A 21,969-nucleotide genomic window follows, 5' to 3' on the forward strand; every position below is an offset into this window, starting at 1 on the left:
TCGCTAAAGCTGATTTATTTCCACCAAGTTGAACAAGACGGATCGGCGAAGTTTCTATGGAGAGTGCCCAGCCGCTGCTGAGGAGTACTTTTGTAGCGGGTGAATTGGTCTGACGGCCCCATATTGAGAGCATTCTTGATGGTGAAACAGCGCGATGGAGCACGGACAAAGAATGAAGAAAGCACGCAACACGGTGCTGACTTCCAACTGACAGTTTATTCGGATCACCATTAGCATGAACGCCCACTAGCAACTTCCAAACAAATAGGAAAAAACAAGGAAACACAAGAAGAATCATGAAAAAGCGTCCGAGAAGTGCCCATACACGTTCACAATCGCGCGCACAACCTAACAAGCGTGAGAAAATTAAGGGAAAGTAAAATATTTGAAGAGGTCTTCGCTCCACTGTTGCCTATTGATGCAATAATGCAGTGTGGAGATATTTAACACAAGACTGTCGATAAAAGGAAACAAAAAATTCATTACGCTTACGCAATGCAGCATAGGCAGCGAAAATCAGGTGGGGCAAGCGCAAACGTTGCCTTTGTTTATATACAGGGTGTCCCAGCTAACTTTAGCCAAAGATTAAAAACATACCGAAGCACAATAGGTAGAGGTGACTTCAACTATTTTGCTGCCTACTTAATGTAGAAAGAGCATTTATATAGCTGGTTCATTAAAATAATTAAATTGAGAGAATATGGGCGAAAATTCCATGTAGTGCCAAAACAGATTGTGACAAAAAGCATGTAATTCATGAGCTGTTATTTTGATGTGCACTTGAAATTAATTTTTTACACATTGAAAAGAAACACCGCTATACATGAAAAAAACACCGCGACATATCAGGAAAAAAAACCATGCGCTTGCATGCCGCAACAGCTAGGCTCTCTTACCTGACATTCGTGACCGTAGCCGTGCTCGATGTTGCCGCGAATATGACGGGGCGCAAAGAATAAAGTGGGCTCGGGAGACAAAAGTGAAAGTAACGCCTATGACCTGGCCGTGTTCAGTGTTATTAACAGCGGGCGCGCTGGTTACCCGAAGCAATATACAGGTAGAAGCACAAAACTGCGTACCTAGTCGTTGGTCGGGCGTTTCGTCCGTCAAGCCGTAGAAAAATCACTAGTTTCAGAGCTGAGCAATGCGTCGGAGCGTAGAGACGCCAGATGCTAAACGACGTCCGGCGGCTGTAGGAACGTTACTATATAGCATACATTCTTTCATACATCAGGTAAAACGCTGTTAAAGCTAGCGCTCTTGTTCGTGCTGCCCACATCCGCGATCAAAAAGTAGTGCGTTCGGTGGGGTGAGCAAAAAATAATAAATGGTTTGTCTGCAGGCTTAATTCATGAGACATTTGCCATGAGCTTGATTAAATGTGCTCTTATTTCTGAAGACACGCTGTCGCTTTTTCGTTTCTTAGACAACCCCGCTATAACAACCGCGGAGTAACACGCCTCCCTTTATTTTTTAATGTGGACTACTTCCGTACCTTTCACAGCGTTGCTCCTGGTGTATGAAATGGAGTACAGCGTTTCAGCCTGCGTGTCATTGTTGGGAACCAGCGCCTCCCTCGTTAGCTGTAATGAACACGGCCAGGTTACAGGTGTTTGTTGTTGTTGACCTCAGTGAACATGGTGTTTGTTTAACCGCCAGCGCCCATTTCATTCTTCTGGCCCCGTCACATTCGCGACACCAATGGGAATGACTGTGTATGGTCACGAATTCCGTATTTTAGAACACTGCTGTGTCACGCGAGTGCACGGTCACATGGTAGTCTTTCATATGATGCGGCCTTTCTTTCCAACTTGGAAAAAATGTTTAGCAGTTAAGCGGTTGTGTTACCCACCTGGCCCGTAAAAATTTATCGAAGACAGGATGGTGACTTCTGCGCTATTCTTGGGCTCAATTTAGCAAAACCAAATTATCTTTGCGGAAAGCAGTAATTCCGCAGTTTTACGGCATCAGACCATCCAATCGCAAAGAAAAAAAAAGATGAGGGCACTCCTCAAAAACTGGTTTCCAGAAGAGCGTCACAAATACGCAAGCGTTCTAGTATTCCCACCAAGCGCCAGAGGGGGGATGCATAAAAGTATTATAATAATTGAGTGAACAAACAAACTTGTTAAATATCTTATGCCTAATTGTGACTATTTTAAATACATAGAAATGTGTAATTTAAGAGAAATTTTCGTGATTTCTTTTCTTCTGCCATGGAGAAGCCTTGCCGAGGCACACCCACAGCGAACCCGCCATTCGTCTGGAAGGCATTGGGAGCCCCGGTGCTGCATGGCCCACCTGTTTTTACCCCTCTATAAATAAGGAATTTCGTGAGGCTTCATCTCTTAAATTCACTACTGCATTATTACTTTCTCCAAAATCAAGAAATAACAACTACAGTGCAACAATTTGCCCAATAGAATAAACGATACAAAGTGAAGAAAGGACTACATGACATAAGGCGATGGAATGATTTTAATGGCGGTGAGCCCAGCGCGAGCGCTCCGTGCCGCGCCTCTGCCCACTTTGTCGTCTTCTAGTAAGTGACACTACCCGGGGCTATCGAGCGATCGCCCCGATCGCGCGAACTAGGAAAACGGCAGTGACGATGAAATACAGGACGTCACAATGGGTGTGACAGGGGGTATGAACGCAGAAGATAAGAAGGTGCAGGGCTTGCCGACACGATGCAAGAGGTGAGCAGAGGATGAGCGGTTGAAGCCAGGTCCACGAAGACTGAGGAGCCACCGGTCGCCGAAAGCCAACGCCGAGGCCCGTGGACGCACCCAATGGCACGGCTGGGGTGCTGAGTTCTCATGTGTGGGTGGGTGGTCAGTGAGGTCTCAGGTCAATGGCTACGGTCTGCGATCAGTGGGGTCGTAGGTCCTTGTGTCTTTTGTGTGAGTGGCCGATAAGTAAGGTCTCACATCAGTAGCGGCGGTCTTGGATCAATGTGGTCGTCATGTCGTCGTGTCTTCTGGTCGAAGCTTGGAGCGGGGCGGAGGAGGGCTGTGGCATCAGGTCATAACTGCAGACTGCGGCAATGCCGGGAGGTGCGAAGACACGAGCAATCCACAGAAGACCTCGGTGGACAGCAGGCTTCTAAGCTCCGGTGCCGGCAAGGTAAAGGATCCGAGCACCTCCACCAAATGTTATGTGCCGGCAAGCCCGATGAAGACAGGACTGCATGGCATATGGCGATGGAATGATTTTAATGGCGGCGAGTCTAGCGCGAGCGCCCTGTGCCGCACCACTGCCCACATTGTAGTCTTCCAGTCCGTGATAATGTGAAACTATTTTATTTTGTGTCCATCAAGAGTGAGAGCCAAACGTTCTCACTGCCGAATCGTTGCGGCACGCTGCACTTTTCCGCGCTCCGTATAACCTTTAGCCCCCCCCCCCCCCCCTCCTACTAAAAAAATGGCGCTGAAAATTCGGAAGAGATCTCTTTCTGTCCTCTAATGCATTACTTTGATGTGTCAGGCTTATACATGCGCACAGACCCCCCCCCCCCCTTCCCCCACCCGAGATGGCCGAATAATTCGGATATGTGACGAAAATTATGTCAGCTTTTAGTGACAGCAGAAAGCGGGCACATTTGTATTGGAAAAATAGATAGGCGGCAGGCTGGCCCGATTGGCCGCGGCCACGTCGGAAGACGTCGGCAGGGCAGAAAAGCAGCCCTGTTTTCGTCGCCACACGGCGTTTTGTTGCATGAATGCTGGGTTATGGGACAGCTGGTTTCACCTGATTGGCTACATGTGTGACAGCAGCTGACCAGAGCACCCATTTTTTGTTTCTTGAAAACAGAAACGTTGTCAAAAAATCACTTAGAAGCGTGTCGAAGAAGAACCTTGGAGGTTTTATTCAGCCCAATTCGCCGTTTTTTCCCTCTCGATCAGTGCAGGTTGGTGAATCGTAAATGCTTAAGCTCCACAAGTGTCATTTACGCACCGTTAAGCTGTGCCCAAAGGAAACAAAAATCAGAAGGAGGCATCAGGCTTAACCTTCGCGCTGCTTCGTCGCGCCAACTTTGCTGCTATTTATGAGCGATGGATATGAAAAAGTGTGTGAAGTCCCAGAGTAAGATGCAGGATTTCACAATGCGTCAGTCCTCGATGAGCGGATTCAATCCTTATTAATAAGGGAGTAATTACTCATTGCCATCGACCCAACAGCAGCCATACGGCTACCATAGGTCCATACGGCCATACGTTCATACGGCCATACGTCCTGGTCCCGGGTTCGAACCCTGCACCAGGACGTATGGCCGTATGGACCTATGGTAGCCGTATGGCTGCTCTTGAGTGGATGCCAATGAGTAATTACTCCCTTATTACAAATCTACTCCACCTTGGGGGTCCCCCATAAAACATTTGATCAATCCTTATTCCTCATGCTGCCGAACTAGCGACAGTCATTTCATTATTTCTTGGAATGAGAAAGTGCGGTGACAGAGGCATCGATGTGTGTAATAATCTTTTATATTGGACCATACATAACACTGGCTATGCAGCTATTCAGCTACTTGTTATTTATGTCGAAACATTCCACGACACAAAAAAAAACCAGAACAAAACGAGCCAACACTGTTGGCTTGTAACTGCACCCATGTTTGCATATCGGCTAACAAGTTTAAGGTAGTACTAGAAAATAGGGAGTCACACAGTTGGCGTCCCTGATGTGCTGTAAAATTATGTTATCCGAAAGTTAAAAAATCTCTGCTGCATTAGTAAATGAAAATGTCAACCTAAAGGTCACAAAGCCAATACCATTTGAACCCAAACGTTCTACTTAAAACATCTCTCCGATTTGATGCTCCTTTCAGACTTCAGACACAGGAAGTGCGTTTACTTGCCACGGATTTAATTGCTGAAAAGAACATAACTCGTTCGCAGCGCTCAGTTTTACTATTCGTAAGCTATCGAACGCTTAGTGGGTATAGGACCAGTACTTATATTTGAGCAAGGTACACAGGCTGAGAAAATATATTTAAATCTTTGTTTATGTGTTAGAAGGATTAGAATTTCAAGTGATTGACTTTTTTTTTCAAAACAAGGTGCATGATCATGAATTGAAGAAAAATCCTGTGGCATTAGCTTAGTTTATGGCTGATGGAGTTTAACGTTCTAAAGCGACTCAGACTATGAGGGACGCCGTTGTGGAGGGCTCCGCATAATTTCGCAGACCTGGGATTTTTTAGCGTGCACTGACATCGCACAGCACACGGGCCTCTAGAATTTCTCCGCCATTGAAATGCAACCGCTGCGGTCGGGATCCAACCCGTGCATTTCGGGTCAGCAGCCAAGAACCGTAACCAATAAGCCTCCGCGGCGGCTCCACCTGTGGCAGTGGTTGACGCTGAAATTCATTATGGAAGTAAAGTGGCGAGCAAGGCAAGAATTAGCTGAAGATTGAAAACACGTGTGTCAGTAAGCACTGGAATGACCCTCTGGAAAAATGCACGTAAGTGACGGCCAAGCCCATGTTCGTCGTCACCTGCAACATTTCAGGCAGTGACAAGCGCAGTGTCGCCGGCGTGGTCAGCTCACTCCTCCCGTCCTAACAGGCCCACTTCGTTGCTGAGCAGCTGAACAGCCCCTCCAGCGCTGCACTATGAGTCATCAAGGCACCGAACCCCTGCAACCTCGTGGTGACGCCTTTGGTGGAGACAGCAAGGGACTTGTACGTTAAGCGTTGGGTTTAGCTAACGCGCTACCAAAACAGTGACAGCGGGTTAACGGACAGAAACTACGAAGACCATAGCGCGCACTCATAGCAGATTTTTAATCAGACCAGAAAGTGCTGTTCTACAAATTTTGTGCGAATGCTCAGGGCAGTGTACTGAATTGAAACCGATAAAGTGGAGCCGTACCACACGTGCATGCTATGGTCGGGTTCTTATTAGGTTTACCTCCTTTTGCGACGGGTTAAGGAAGCAGCACTCTCACACGCCTCTCTTAATTTTGTCTTGGACGTGGGCTATGATTGCAGTGGCTTCAGAGTAAGGTGCGCGCCTGCTACGTGAGCAATGCAAAGCAAGGTAGGCCTGGTGCGAGTATTGTTTCATGTTATAAAGTGCTGTCTCAGCCTGGTGTCCAAGTTCTGCCAGAGTGGTGAATGTGACACCTGCCGCTTGAAGAGTTCATTTTATGCAGAGTTCCTGAAGCGCGCTGGTCAAACTTCCTGTGTGGAAAAACACATTATTCACCCTTCCTTTTTGAGCAGTGTCCGATCAGCTCGATATGAACAGTCACCAACTAAAGTCTAGCCTTTAGTTCAACTCAGGTTTCCTCGATCTAAGAGACAGTTGCTGGATGTAGGCATCTCTAAGAGCATTGCGCTGGTCTTTCCCGCTTGCCGTGTGAGGAATGCTTTCCAGGAACTCTATGCCGCCGTGTAGGTGCTTGTGGTGAGCCTTGTGAGCTGAAAGGAGAGAAGGATGCATCGTTTTAGAGTATATCCACTGCTCAGAGAATAATGATCTTTTATTCATACAAAACTGACATTTAAGTACCAGTATTTGCTTGGCCGATAGGGTAACTCCAGGGTACTTGTTAACTCGGAACTTGGCACATGTTTCCAGACCAACGATAAACACGTGCCAATTGTAAATGGTTTTAGGTGGCACATAGTACTAGACACATATTTCGTTTCATTTTCTGGAGCACTATGCAATGCGTACAACTGACTAGTTAAGCTACATTATCGACCGTAATATGTTTTACCTGGTAAACGAGGCTAACTGCTGATCTTGTAGATGATAACATTATTTTTAAAAGAGCCTCTCAGGTAATTTAACTGGTAACAATTCTATCTACATTTTTAGAAGCACTTTTGCCGGAAAACAACTTTCACCCAATTCTAAGGATAAATCCCTGACAGAGCTGCGCTTAGTGCTCTTTGAAGACTGTTTCTGCGCAACATGATGACAGAAATTGTGAAAAATATTTTCTCTGAAAGAATGAACTTTTGTGCAGCGCGATAACCTGTACCCCTTTACAACTAACTACTTTAAGCGATTTTTATTCCTATGGAAGAAACGACAACTGCTCGTTCCCGGAGACGAAATTTTGCTAGCAAAAATACTAACAGCTGGATGAAACAGGCCTGTGCACATTTCTAGGACTAAACAATAAAGTCCTCGGTAGGAAGAGAACACTGGACAAGAGGAACCTCATTTTTTGTCCCTGCTCTGTTTCTATGCTGCTGTGTAAGTCACCAACATTGATGGAATGTTTCCTGTTTATGAAATTGTGTGCTTCTGCACTTGAAGCACGCGAGAGTACGCGGTTAGTGAAAAGATCAAGAGCACAGTCGCTATCCGTGGGGAGGCCCAGACTGCTGCATCGTGAAAGGCTTAGTGGCGCAGAAGCGAGCATCAGCTAAGAACACGTTGATATGTACACGACGTTTTTCAAAACGTGTAAGGGGATGATTTGCGTAGTTCGCGTAAAGGATATGCGCAATTACGTTTTGTTCCTGTAAGTATATGGCACCCGCGGTACATTAGTTGAGCGGGAGAGGCTCCTCCTTTTAACCTCATTTTATATTCTGTAAGTATTGATAAATCAAGAGAACAAGACAAGAACCTACAGAAAATACAAAAAAGCAAACCAAACAACAAGCTTCAATTATAACAGGCGAGACATCTAAATAGGACCAAGCGACATCTAGCAAAAATATTGATCCTACATCCTACGCTTCAGCGAGGACTTGACAACCGGAGCAGAGAAACAAGGAGGAACAAAGAAGAGAAAAGGAATTTTTCGAAGGCCCTGGCGCCGATTACACCATTGGCTGGAGCCTGGAGAGCTATGATGGTATGCTAACTTCACCCTTCTTTCTGCTTTTATCCCCTGGATTGCATTTCGGTTGTCATATTCAGCAAATTTCTTTTTTTTTGGTACTCTGCCCATTTCTTATCTTTGCAATTAGATTTTCTTCATCACCTTCGACACATTAGTGGTGTGGACGAGATCTATCGACCTCAACACACTCTCTGTCGGTTAGTATATGGTTTTATACTGCCTTGCAGCAAAGTGGTGCCCTGAAGTGGCGAATCGCCGCGCTCGGCGGAGGCGCGCTCGGCGGAAAGACGAAACCATACAGCCGCGGCGAGGGCGAGGAAAAAAGACTGCGGAGATACGCCACCGGGAGGCATCGAGTGAACGTGGCCTTGCTCCCGCCAGCGCCGGCTGCATAGCACTATGCGTCAATACACAGACGGCTCGAACACATTTTTTGTGTGAGGATCGTCGTTATGAGCGCCTTGTCTCTGTTTTAAGGCTTATCAATTATACCCCTCATCGGAAGCGAGCTTTAACATGGATTGGATATTAGCTATACGTGTTAATTATGAGTTGACTACATGTACTCATATATATATATATATATATATATATATATATATATATATATATATATATATATATATATATATATATATATATATATATATATATATATATATATATATATATATATATTTATATATATATATAGCCAACGAATTAGGAATGTTGTATAAGATGTAGGGGGAGTCTACTTTATAGAGAGCTAAAAATTAGCGGCGGGCTTGTGGGCAGCGCAGTAAGCGCCCAACTGACAAGAGAGGGGCTTGATTCGCACCGCGGGCACAAAAGTTTTATTTTCTGTCACTTGTTGCTATCTTTGGATAAATCGTTGCATTCTTACGTTGAGTACTCTGGACAAACAGTTGCACCCGAAAAGATGATTCGTAGCAGGCTAATGGTGAGTCTCCACAGTTAGTCACGAGTAGGACTTATGGTTGCCCACGCAGTTCGTCTCCGAAAGGATCAACTTTTCGCCCAAAAGGACGATAAGCCCCTTAGAGTGTAGCGGTTGGATCCCTCGAGTTGAGGTTAAAAAGTTGAAAAGTTCGCGAAGTGTTTTCTAAAAGAGGAGCGGCATGTAAAAGCTAGTTTGCTGCTGACTACTAGTTCTACTTGGTCTCAGGAAAATGCTGTTGCAATAATTGCAGAAGCCAGGGCCGATGTGAAGTGATGAGGTAGTTGTATTAAACATCACGATTTTGGATTTTAGAGGCCGATGCAACGAGAAAGTCCAGGCGCTCAAGTCAGAATTTTGTGATTAAAAGAGGCACTTAGTCTTTGGGGAAGTAGCAAGGAGTGCTGTCTGGTGCTTACACCTCGCTCACACGCCAAGCATACATATAGCAGCGCTACACTTTCTGAGTCTCCTGTCTTTAAAGTGAACGTTGATGCGCTACTTTCGAAGTTGAAATTTGACGACAAAATCAGCAGGTGCGGCTTAGCTGAGAAAGAAAATTTTGTAAAATGCAGAGGCAAATATTACAACCATGAAAAATGAGTCCGACATGAAGGTAACTGGTTAAAAAGGCTTGGTTCCACACTCCTGGCAAGGTTATATGCGTGCAGCTCACCTGCTGTTTTTGGAGGTCAGTATTTCGTCTGTTTCCTTTTCGGTCCACCCAGTTATAAGCAAAAAGTTTTCACGTGTATTTTGCTTCAACGGCCTGGCCACCTTAGTCCTAAACTGCTACCTATTCCTATAACGATCGCAGTCTCTTCAACAAACAGAGATTTAAATGCGACCATTTAATAGAAGATATGCGAAATGCGCAGCGCCATCTCTCGGCGCTCCGAGAACTAAGTCCTCCATGTTGGTACGGTACAGAAAACGAAACCGCTGCCCAGCGTTGGGTTAAAACGGCTGCGCTTCGTTTGAAAAGTAAAATGCCGATGCAGTGTTGCGCTACCCTCTCCACTGTGAAAAGACACTACGATGCGGGCCAGAACTAGGAGCGTTCCAGCTTTTCGCTTTTCTATTTTTTTACTCCGTCCCAACGTTTTAGTAACACAAAACGCCATGCGAGGTATCATGTGTCAGCACGCGGATCAGTGCGCAGCTTTCGCTTTCTGCGATGATTTTTGACAAATCTCTCGAGGTGATTTGCGTTGAAATTACGATAAGGACCACAGCCTTTGTTGTCTCTGATCAAAATTAGAAGCCGATTTCGTGCATTTATCAACTCTCCGGTCGGGCGTGAATATATATAGACGCATACTTGAACAACGTAATAGAGAATAATTTTTTTGAGCGGGCCGATCGCTCGTGCCGTGGCGAAATAAGTTCACTCGAAGAACCATATGCCGATTACTGCTTAGTTTGCTACGTGTTCAGTTAAGTTTTTCCCGTGTTCAATTAGTTTTAGAAGGGCGAGCAAACTCTATGGACCATACGCATATGTTATGCGCGTTAAGGAGTCTTTGTGAAGCAATATACCCTACGTATAAAAACTGAGGTGCGAATGCTTTATTTCTTGAGGATTCCTATACCTTCGATATCTGAAGGCGACGAAAAGCTAAAAAAAAGAAGCGAATAATATAGCTACATTATTATGCATTTCTAAGCTAGAAAGTACGTGCAACAGTGTTCTGAAAACGCTTCAGGCCATCAGATTTTATTATCGTTGTGGCAAGCTCCAAAATCTTGCTTCGCAACAAAGCCATTTGTCCAAGTTTGGGAGTAAGTTAAGTTTTGGAAGCAACCGAACAGGCTAATTTCGCCCCTGCACACACAGCCTGACCAGTGTATCGAGTCCGTGCATGCACCTACAGCTGTAGCATCTTTCTCTAATCAAGCCGCCGCGGTGGCTCAGTGCTTATCTGAAAAAAAAAGCTGCGTCTTTGCTTGCAATATTTTGAATTATATGTGCATGCCTACTTTCCTCTTGTTAATGTCGACTGACTGCGTCTTAAGCAGGACGCGGTTTCAACGAATTGTGGCGAAAATCAACCGACGCCGGGCTCTGAAACGGTGACGTTGAAAACCGCGGATGCACATTGCACATTACAGTAAAGGAATCGAATTACGCAGCTAGTCGAGGGTCTTGTGTGATTATACTGCAATGCACGAAGCTCTTGGCGTCAGCGCGAACGAAAGTTCGCACTGTCACAGAAGTTTGTCAACACACGTGCGCACTCACCGCAAAATAACCGCTCGCTACCCTACCAGATGAGTTCGCGTCCACCTGGGAATAAAATAGCCATGATAATGCGTGACGCTTGAACTCGTGCTTTAATGCGAGCATTAAAACGACAACAGCACACGGTTCGACTTTCCAACCCACTTTCGAATGCCGATTATTGCGATCATCAGCGCCAGACTTCAAGCGAAGCTGAGGACGCGGTAGGAGTAAGCTGGCGCTTATTGAAAGCACCTACATTTGGTCAAAGATCAGCTGTGAAAATAATGCAAAAGCTGAAGCTTGCCTGTTGAAATTCCACTCGCAAGAAGAAAGTACGCATAGCAAACGATGCACCAGCCCGACGAGCTCGACCGAGCCAAGATGGAAACCGGAAGTTGTGGGCGCGGTGTTGCCAGACCGCCAAGCGATTTCGCATATCGTCTATTGTACGCGTTCAAGTACCATATTTATTTATTTATTTATTATACCCTCAGGGTACAAATGTACATTATAGAGGGGAAGGGCGGATGCAGAGGCATACACATTTTATACAAAAAAGTTATTAGTAAAAAATATACGCAATCTCTGTAAAACCAGTACAAAAACGAAAGTAAGCATACAAAAAGAATGAAAAAGAACAAAGGTACAAAAAGTAAACTACGACATCGGTAACGGTTTTAATAAATACAGAAAAATATGGCAAGGAAAACAAATAATAAAGAAGGAATGCAGTTCCTAATAAACAAACAGTCGTATTGGGAATATGAACACCATCTATGAACGCCATGATGATGATATGAGCACTAGCTATGAAAAGAAACTGTGTAATGCTGATTTAAAGTTCTCAATTTCAGATATACTTGTTAGTGATGCTGGTAGGTTATTCCAGTCATTGCTTGTCCGAGGAATAAACGAGTATGAATATGCAAGCGTATTTGAGTGTGGAATATGTACCTTTTTGCTGTGGTCACGGCGAGTTGAAATGTATGACGATGGTTGACCCCAAAGATAGCGCAAGGTTGTGTTATGATGGTATATTTTATGAAAGAGAGACAGGCGAGATAGCTTTCTTCGCGTCGATAAAAGTTGTAGTTGTAAGTAGGTTTTAATATTAGTAACACTAGCGGTCCTTTGGTAGTTGTTTAAGATAAACCGGGCTGAGCCATTTTGTATTGGCTCAAGAGAATGTATTAGTGTTACGTGACCGGGATCCCAGACAGATGACGCGTATTCAAGTTGTGGACGAATGCAAGTTGTGTACAATAGTAATTTTAATGATGATGGTGCAAGGCGGAAATTACGACGTATATATCCAATGGTGCTACTGGCTTTAGAAGTGATATAATTGACATGCGATTTCCAAGATAGATTATTAGTAATGAGAACTCCCAGATACCGGTATGATGTCACCGATTCTAATGAGACGTTATTAAGCATATAAGTGGGACTTATGTGGTTAGTGCGAGATACCGTCATTGATTTGCATTTGTTAATATTTAATTCCATGCACCATGTATTACACCATTCCACAATATTATTGAGGTCATTCTGAATTAATAAAGCATCTGAAGCATCAGTTAGTTTACGGTATAACACGCAGTCGTCTGCAAAAAGACAAATTTTGGAAGAAACGTGAGAAGGTACGTCATTTTTATAAATCAGGAATAAGAGAGGACCTAGAACCGACCCTTGCGGAACGCCGGATTGAACTGGGGCCGAGGGTGAGTTCACTTCATTAGTGGTTACAAACTGAACGCGGGATGCGAGGAAAGCATTAATCCAGTCAATTATTGCAGGGTCTATGTTTAGGAAGCTTAGTTTATGAAGAAGTAGTGTATGGTTAACTTTGTCAAAAGCTTTGGAGAAATCGAGGAATATGCAATCAATTGAAAACCCACAGTCTAGATAGGCATGCAAATCATTAGTGAAAGAGACTAGCTGAGTTTCACAGGAGAAATTTTTACGGAATCCATGCTGCAGACTGGAAAAAAAGTTGTTATCTTCAAGAAAGATAACTAGATGCGTGTATATAATGTGTTCCATAATTTTACACTGTACGGATGTAAGGGAAATGGGCCTGTAGTTCAGCGGATTATATGTTGGACCTGACTTGTGGATGGGGATTACTTTACCAGTTTTCCAATCATGAGGTATACTGCCAGGTATGAACTGAGGTATGAGGTATGAACTCCTCGTGCTCAAGAAAAGCCAAAATGATTTAATTGTACGTGAATTTCGACTACATATGAAATGAATGTGTGTCACAGGAGAAAAAAAGCGATAATTCTTCTGTGAGTAATATTCCCCCCCCCCACCTTCCCGAAGTCTTGCTTAGAAATAAATGTCAAAAAATGTTCGCCGCAATTTCTACAATAGCAACCTAGAGTCCAACCCCTGCTTGCAAACTGTCACTGTTACAGCAAAAAAAGGTTCCGGACACTCAAGCTCCAACTTTAGAGGTATGACGTGGTAGTGTTAATGGGTTCCGTCAGCGACTCCACTCTATCGGAATAGCACATAACCGGATCACGTGCTGTACTAATGTTACGAGATCATATGACACACTAGTGTCACGTGATACAAGCATACAATCGTTCGTGTACACTCACCCCTCAACGACATGCACTTAACTTTAACCTTAACTTAACCTACTCGCTCAACCACTATTCTCTTAATTAGTGCAAATGTAATCGCACACAATAATTGGTATACAGTCGTAAGCTAGCAATTATGTCAAAGACCACACGACATATTTCAAAGCCTCACTTAAACCAATATACATGAACGTGCGGCGTGGTTTAGGGGCAGCGTGTCTGACTCGCAAAGCAAAGTTCAGGGGTTCGATTTCGAGCTGATTGCACGAATTTTCTTTTCAGTGCAGTTCATTTACTTTATGATACTTACATGTCGCTTGATGATTGGGTGATGTTGCGACCTTACAATCACAATTCATGGAATGCATTAATTAGCTGCACGTGCGAGGTAAAACGTTCTCGACCTATTCAGAGTTTCGTGACAAAACGCCGGACGCCGCCGCCGGGACGCCGCACTTTGCGCTGAACGGGACCCTAAAACTTACGCTTTAAAATGCCCACCTCGGCGCTTCCAACGTATCTCCCTCGCCAAAAGTGACCAGGCTGCGCGCTTTCCTTTTAAGTCGATAATGGAGCCCTGGTACCACCACATAAGCTCTGAACCTCTGTAAGGCAATAAGAATCGTTGTCCTCACCTTTCAAGATATTTTCATCTTTAGGGAAGTTTTAAGTGCTGCACAAGGAGTGAGGAGCAAACCATGCAGCCTGGTTACTTTTGCCAAAGGCGGTACGTACTTCTACTGATAACAGCAGGAATTCGCTGCCCTATTGAAAAATCTCATATAGATGTGTCATGTGCGTCTGGTCCGCACGAGATTAAGAAATATGTCTCATATGTGCCCAAATATGCCGTACCTGTGCACATATATCGTAGGCGTCTCACATAAAAGATTACCAGAAAAGTGAAAGGCTCAGCTGGAGTTACAATGAAGTGAACTATAAAATAGCTGCCATAGAAGTTGCTAAAGTAAAATGGGTAAAAGGGTGAAAAAAACTTGTCTAAACCGGATTCGAACCACTATTCAGCAAATTTTCAGATCACAACACTATCCAGCACAGCACGACTGTCACAGGAAGTGGCAACGTTATTTTTGTATGACGAGGCCCACGCTATTCTTTGCAGGAAAGTACGTTGCATAGGCAGCTAGCGGGCGTTGTACGGTACGATGTGAGCTGAAGCGGTTATTTACCTGGTTTTAAGGGAACTGCGTGTTTTTTTGGATATTTTGAGTTGCAAATCACATCATATTCCGTAGAGCACCCTCTCATCAGGGCGAAAATCTGTTTCAAAATTCCGAGCAGAAGTATTTTCTGCTCAGAAACAAGGAACCCGAAACCCAAACTGGATTTCGACCAAACGATGATATCACGAATGACCAACCTTTGACGTAACAGGAAATGCCACAAAACCTAACCTGCGCGCTGATTGGCTAGACTGGCGACTGTGAGAGCTAGAGTCATTATTTGTTCGAAATGACCAAAAGACGCTCTAAAACTTGTCGTTCTTAAAAATATCACCGCCGTGCATCCAGTGACGTGACACAGGCAAGGTTGCCCGTCGGAATCTTCTCGATTGAGGCAACGAAATTGAAAATTTTAACATTTGTTTGCGCTGCAGCAAAATGCTGTGAAGCTGAAAAATTTGACACAAAGAGCCAGAAAACAGCAGAGAACGTACCGCGAAAGCTTCAGTAAAATTCCAGGCTCTATAAAAAGCCGCAGTTGCCCTTTAAGGACCGAAACTTGACGCCTGGACTTCCAGTGATGTTCTAAATCTCGATGTAACAATCAGAAGCATCGAAACATTTTGGTATATATTAGTGGCTTGCGACGGACGTCCGCTTTGACAAGTCCTTGTGCACTTTTCCCACGAATCAGCGGCTGTCGGGCCTCGAGTCACAAACCCTGTGCATCGTAATCTTCATCGACTGGCTATGCCCCAATCTAACAGCAGTTTAGCAGCAGCGGCAGTGGCGAGCGACGGAAGTGCGCTTTGACAAGTCCTTGTGGACCTCTTTCCAAGTTGGGTCCTGTCCTGCTGCCATCACCTCACGTTGAAAGTTGCAAGATATTCTGCTTTGACGCTGCATCAGCGCACGGAACCTAACGACAGTTACCTGCTTTTCTTCGACATCCAGGAATCAGCGACTGTCGGGCGTTTGTCACAAACACTGTGCATCGTAATCTTCATCGACTGGCTGCGCCCCGCTTTAACAGCAGTTTAGCAGCGGCAGTGGCGAGCGACGGACGCGTGCTTGGAACAGTCCTTGTGCACTTTTCCCAGGTTTGTGGTGCTTTTTCCACCTTTTCCTTCGATATGTATATTCAAACCGCTGCTGCTGCCAAGCTCGCTAGTCTTTTGTTGGTTTTTGTCGTTTTTTTTTCAAGAAGTGCACGTTACTGCGTTACGGCGTCATGGGTGATTCAGAACCGGTAATTTGTTTGGCTTACAATCGTGAGAATGAAGCTGCTGACCCTATCACGCCGAAAACTGCTCTGGTTTAACTTCTAAGACCAGGAGCGGGAACTACCGCAAAAATTTTGTTTTTCCGACGTGCAGAACAGCTTCTTCCTTTAGTGCCGCAGCAAGTCAAAATGGCATGTTCCAGGACTTCTACGTAGCCGCCGCTTTCGCTGAACTGAGTCGTAAGCTCGACTCCCTTTTGCCACTTAAAGAACAGGTAGACAACAACCAACAGTCCATCCAAACCATGTGTGACCATTTTGACGATATTCTAAGCCGTCTTGACAACCAGGAGAAATAAATCGGGCAGATCAAGAAAAGGCTTAAACATGTTGAAAACGTCAATCGTTCCAAAGAGGTACGCCAGCTGCACGCTGATATAAAGGAACTTGACTTTCCTAGCAGAAAAACGAAATTAGAGATACATGGCGTTCCAGTAACCGAGCAGGAAAACCTCCTACAAGAAGTAAATGATGTAGCTAAACTCGTTGACTTAGCAGAGGTCGATGACTGTGATGTTGAAGACGCGCGAACGCCACCTGTCAGGACCCAGATAGCGGCAGGGCGCAGAACTCTGGCGTGTATTGAGCATCCCACCTACCATAACCGGGAGAGTGTTGCAGCTTGTCATAGGTTCCTATCGAATAAAAGTAAATTGCCCGCTATTCAAGTGAGATTTGGAAGGCAAACACTCAATGATGAGTGGATGGCAAAGAGAGCCTTGCTCAGAGAGAAGGACAGCAATCTGTACATGTGTGATAACCTGACGTGCTGTACAAAGCTTCTGCTCTCAACGACTGAAGAATGGGCTCAAAGCAATAGCTACCGCTTTCTTTGGTGTTCCAATGGTAAAGTGCTCACCCGCAAAAAGGAAGGCGACTCCGCACAGGTAGTCACTGACGCGCGTGACTTAGCTAGGTTTGTGATTGACTCATAACCGCCTGTTCACTGCAATAGCGCGCCACTATCTTTGTCATGGCTACAAGCTCGCGTTATCTTTTGCCCAAAGCTATAAGGAGCACGCTGCTCCCACAGTTATCTTCTTCTGTGCTGAAATGTTTCCAACTCAATGTGCGGTCGTTAAACAACAAGCTTGATGAGTTTAAAATTCCATTGCAAAGCTTCGGCTTCTCCTCAGATTTCCTTATGATTTCAGAATCATGGCTTAACACAGATAACATCAATTTTCCATCATTTTCAACGTTTTCCCTTAACCACTACAGTCGTCGTGGTGGAGGAGTATTTATTCTTGTTAATAACCGAACTGATTGTGATTTGGTGGAAGATCTCCACATGTCTCCACATGTCGCATATCTCCAGATGTGGAAGTTGTTTCTGTAATAACCAATTATACTGCGTTTTCTGTGTTTGGTAGACCACCGAGTGGTGACTTCTGTGTTGTCTCTTCAGTATATAGAGTCCTTTTCTACTCCTATATTTGAACATACATACGACTTAGTCATTAGCGGTGCCTTTAACATAGACATAAAACGCTGCAAACAGTGTCAATTTTGGCATAATTCTGCGCTGCTTCGGCATGGCAGTTACTATCAAAGACCCGACTCGCGTAACCTCGAGCTCAGAAACTCTACTTGATTTATTTATCACCAATATCGATCCTTCTTCCATACTCTCCCGAGTAACTTGCTGTTATCTAAGCGTCCACATGAGAATCTATCTATTATGTCACGCTGTGAAACCCAAATTTAAAAAGCAGAATGCCTATTTTTTCCAAGTTATAACAGCAGCCTCCTTTGATGCTTTCCATGCGGAGATGTGCGTTGTACGCTGGGATGACGTATATAACCAAGAGAACGGGAACGAATCGTATCAAGTCTTTGTACAAAAATACAAAACTTTAACGGTATATATCATAAAGTATTTTCCTCTTAAAAGCAAACGTAAGAACAGGAAAGCGTGAAAGTCATGGGTATCACCAGAGTTATTCGCGCACATCAAAGAGAAGAATAAACTGTAGAATTCTTTTGTTACATCCAAAAACATTTCCACTCTGGAAGAATTCAAGTAATACATAAATAAGCTAAACAATAATATACGTAATGCAAGGAGACGTTACTATGAGAATTAGTTTCGTACAGTTGATCGTCCTGACATACTTTAGAAAAAGCTGCGTTCCCTTGTGGACAAGTACATCAACGCAGCAGTCGACAAGGTCACCGTTGATAGAAAGTACTATGCAGGTAATAACTTAGCTGAAGCATTCTACACTTATTTCACGCAATACGTTGAACCTGCCTCTGAATTGCACCATCGACTTATCACAAAATGTCCTGCCACCTTTTTTCTTGTACCTGGTGATGAAAGAGATATTATAGAAATATTTCACGAATTATCGAACTCCACCTGTCGTCGTGATGTTAACAGCGTTCAGATTCGCCCTGTCAAACATATAATTGAATGTATCTCTGCCCCTTTAGCTTATATATATATATATATATATATATATATATATATATATATATATATATATATATATATATATAACTTATGCTTAGAAACAGAAACTTCCCTTTAGATATGCAGGTAGCAAAGGTGTCGGTCCTTTGCAACAAGGGTAACAAGAATGACTTCGGTTATTAGAGGCCAATCAGTATTCTTCCCGTTTTATCTCAGTGCCTGGAAAAAATTATTCTATGACGAATGGAAAATTTTCTGCAATCTTAAAACACAATAACTGGTTCACAGCATGGATTTAGACAAAATAAATCAACAGAACGCGCCCTTCTTCCCCAGAAGGAATACATATTAGAACACTTTGAAAACAGCATGTAAGTAATAGGTATTTTTGTCGACTTTACTTAGGCTTTCGACAGAATTATCCATAACGTTCTGTTCGAAAAGCTAGAGTTATGTGGGGTACGAAGACAAGCCTTACTTCTTATGAAATCTTATTGATCATCTCGAAAACAATATGTTCAGATTAGTAACTTTAAATCATCACAACGCTCAGTTAGCACCGGTGTCCCTCAAGGAAGTATCCTTGGTCCTCTGCTGTTTAATCTCTATATTAATGATATTGTTACCATTAGCACTTTCGCCCGCTTCATAATTGATGCAGATGATACTACAATCATTATACCGGGTGATACCTGCAATGATCTAAACATGCATGCTAATCGTACGCTGGACAAACTAGCAGAATGGTATGACATGAATTCCCTCTGAATAAATGCGACCAAATCCAAAGCTGTAGTTTTCCGTCCGAATAATAAACCTGTAGCACAGAAATAGCTTTGTTTTACAAATCGCAATTAACTGAAACAGTAAAATAATTTAAATCGCTGGGTGTTTCTCTTCAAGAAAACATGCAATGGAACGACTATGTTAGTAACGTCATGTTGAAGGCATCCAAGGTTGTAGGCTTTCTATCGCGTCACAGAAATATTTAACCGGAAAAAGTCAACCTTTCCTTATATAATTCTTTATTCTGTTCGCCCCTAAATTACAGTATATTGGTGTTGGCAACAACAACACATTCTAACTTACAAAAGATATTGGTGCTTCAAAAAAAAAATTCTTCGTATAGTCTATGGCTTACCCAGCAGACACACAACCCAGGATCTAATAACTACCCTCGGCATCATTTCCTTACTAAATCTTTATGCTTATAGATTGTTGCGCCCATCTAAAGTTGAGCAAAAACGACGTATTGATACCATTTCCTCTCTAGCCCCTTGGCATCAGTCTGATTCTCCCTATCCGCACTGCCGTAAACAACAGTGGGTTTTACCATTTACGAGAACCAACTATGGCCGTCCAATGGTTAATTATCAGTCACCCCTCGCACTAAACAAGCTAATTGTAGCTAACGTTAGCTTTCCTGAAATTTCTCTCTGTGAAATATTCTAGTTCATCTCAGTTGTCACTAATACATCAACTGTTTTTGTATGATGGGCCTTCCACTCTTATTTGTTGTTCGATGCTCAGCCGCCTATTTTCTTTTGTTGCTTATAACCCCTTGTATTCTGTTTGCCTGCGCGCACTGCGATGTTGATTTTCTTGACTGTATGCAGTTGTATGTTGAACCTAACGGTTACACTGAAAAAATTTCTTAACAGTTACGTTTCTCATCCATGTCGGTGCCGCCTGAACAGGAGGTGAGAACTCTGTCAAGCGGAATGCCACTTTTTCATCCCTCCTCCATCAAATTGTACTTGATCTAATGGAAATAAACGCATTATTATTATTATTATTATTATTATTATTATTATTATTATTATTATTATTATTATTATTATTATTATTATTATTATTATTATTATTATTATTATTATTATTATTATTATTATTATTATTATTATTATTATTATAACGTTGCTCCAAGCTAAGGTCATTAATGTTGCTGGCAATTTACCGACCACCATCAAACAGTTTCAGCCTTTTCCTACTAGAATTGGAAAAGATCTTGCAGGACAATAGTACAATAGATCAATTTTGCATAGCAGGTGACTTGAACATTGATACATTATGTCCCACGAAAACCGTTGTGGTAGATTACGTAGCCATTCTTTCAGCTTGCGGCATGAAAATGTTATCATCGCACCGTCTTGCGAGGAAGTGCTTGGCGGTAGATTAGTTCAGTCTTGTCTAGATCACATAGGTATACGTGCTCCAAACTGCAAGCTTTCTTCAGCGGTCATTACTCAACGTCTAGCCGATCATTACTTTACCGTTTGCCGATTCCTTGACCGTACTAATTGCAAGACTCTAGGGCCGTCATCTTCCAACGTCGCTCAAAATGACTTGAGCGTAACTATAGTCGATCAACACAAATTAGACAATCTAATTAGAAACTTTGACTGGTCGGCATTATGTAGGTCTAATCCCCCCGATTTAGTTTATTCGTTATTATTCCAACAATTAAAGATGTTTGAACAAGCTTCGAAGCGGGTCATCCGCAGAAACCAAAGACATAATCATAGCTGGTTTAATGCAGCAATTATGGACGCGATTTTATACAGGGATTGGTTATGAAAGCGGTGTAAACGCGCCCCTAAAAATCATGAACTGCGCATCGACTACAGAGCCGCAAGAAATAGAGCTGTCGCGCTTATTCGTTCCGCTAAACGGCAGTATTACCGTGAGCAATTTAAACTAGCTGCCAAAAACCGCGCCAAAACCTGGTCACTGATTAACAATTTCAGGGGCGTTGACAGAAATGAGCCGTTTATTAGTGAAATTTTTTCAGGTCGTCCTCAAGAAACAGCTGAATTATTCAACAAGCACTTCGCGAGTGTATCTCAGCCCAATTCATCCTTGCCACAAGATAGGTGTTCATTGACACGTGCCATATCTGCGTCCGCCTTTTTACCAAAACTGTCAGCAGTAGACCTGGCGCGCATAATCTTCAGCTTCAAACGTAACAAACCACCTGGTCTTGATGGCATTGCAGCGTCTACAGTTCAGAGAAATTATGGAAATCTTGAGAATATCGTTCTTTTTATCCTTAACGGATTCTTAGAGACTGCCGCAATACCGAACATGTTAAAAACAGCGATTGTGAGACCAATACACAAAGGTGGCAAGAGAGAGAACCTTGAGAATTATAGACCAATATCCGTTTTGCCAGTGCTTTCCCAAATTTTAGAGAAATTTATTGTAGAGTGCATGACATCTTTTGTGAAAAAGTTTTCTATTCTGTCCGACCATCAGTTTGGTTTCATCGAAGGTCGTGGAACGCTTTCACTTCTCGAAGAATTTGCAGATGAATTATATACAACTTTTGATCGCAATCTATTTGCATGTGGCTTGTTTCTAGACATCGCCAAGGCATTTGACACTGTAAATTATAAACTTTTGTCGCAAAAATTATACCTGCTTGGATTTAGGGGACCATTTCATGACCTATTGAAAAGTTATTTAGAAGATCGCTCACAAGCCATAGCCCTTGAATACACCACAGCCGTTAGCAG

The 21,969-nt window shown here is 43.3% G+C and overlaps 1 protein-coding gene across 1 annotated transcript in view; it reads right to left on the reverse strand.

The window, feature by feature from the left end:
• Nucleotides 1-1,251: 1,251 nt before the first annotated feature.
• The window catches only part of LOC149357975 (uncharacterized), a 95,925-nt gene continuing 75,207 nt past the window's right edge, over nucleotides 1,252-21,969 (reverse strand). Inside the window, exons 10-11 of the mRNA XM_089576694.1 lie at nucleotides 6,316-6,429; nucleotides 1,252-1,280 (exon numbers count right to left, since the gene is read on the reverse strand). Of these exons, the coding sequence (XP_089432820.1) occupies nucleotides 1,252-1,280; nucleotides 6,316-6,429 (143 nt within the window). The remainder of the gene's footprint in view (nucleotides 1,281-6,315; nucleotides 6,430-21,969) is intronic.

The sequence above is a fragment of the Amblyomma mixtum genome, chromosome 3, assembly GCF_055824585.1.
Source record: "Amblyomma mixtum isolate Tamu chromosome 3, ASM5582458v1, whole genome shotgun sequence".
Classification (NCBI taxonomy): Eukaryota; Metazoa; Arthropoda; class Arachnida; order Ixodida; family Ixodidae; genus Amblyomma; species Amblyomma mixtum.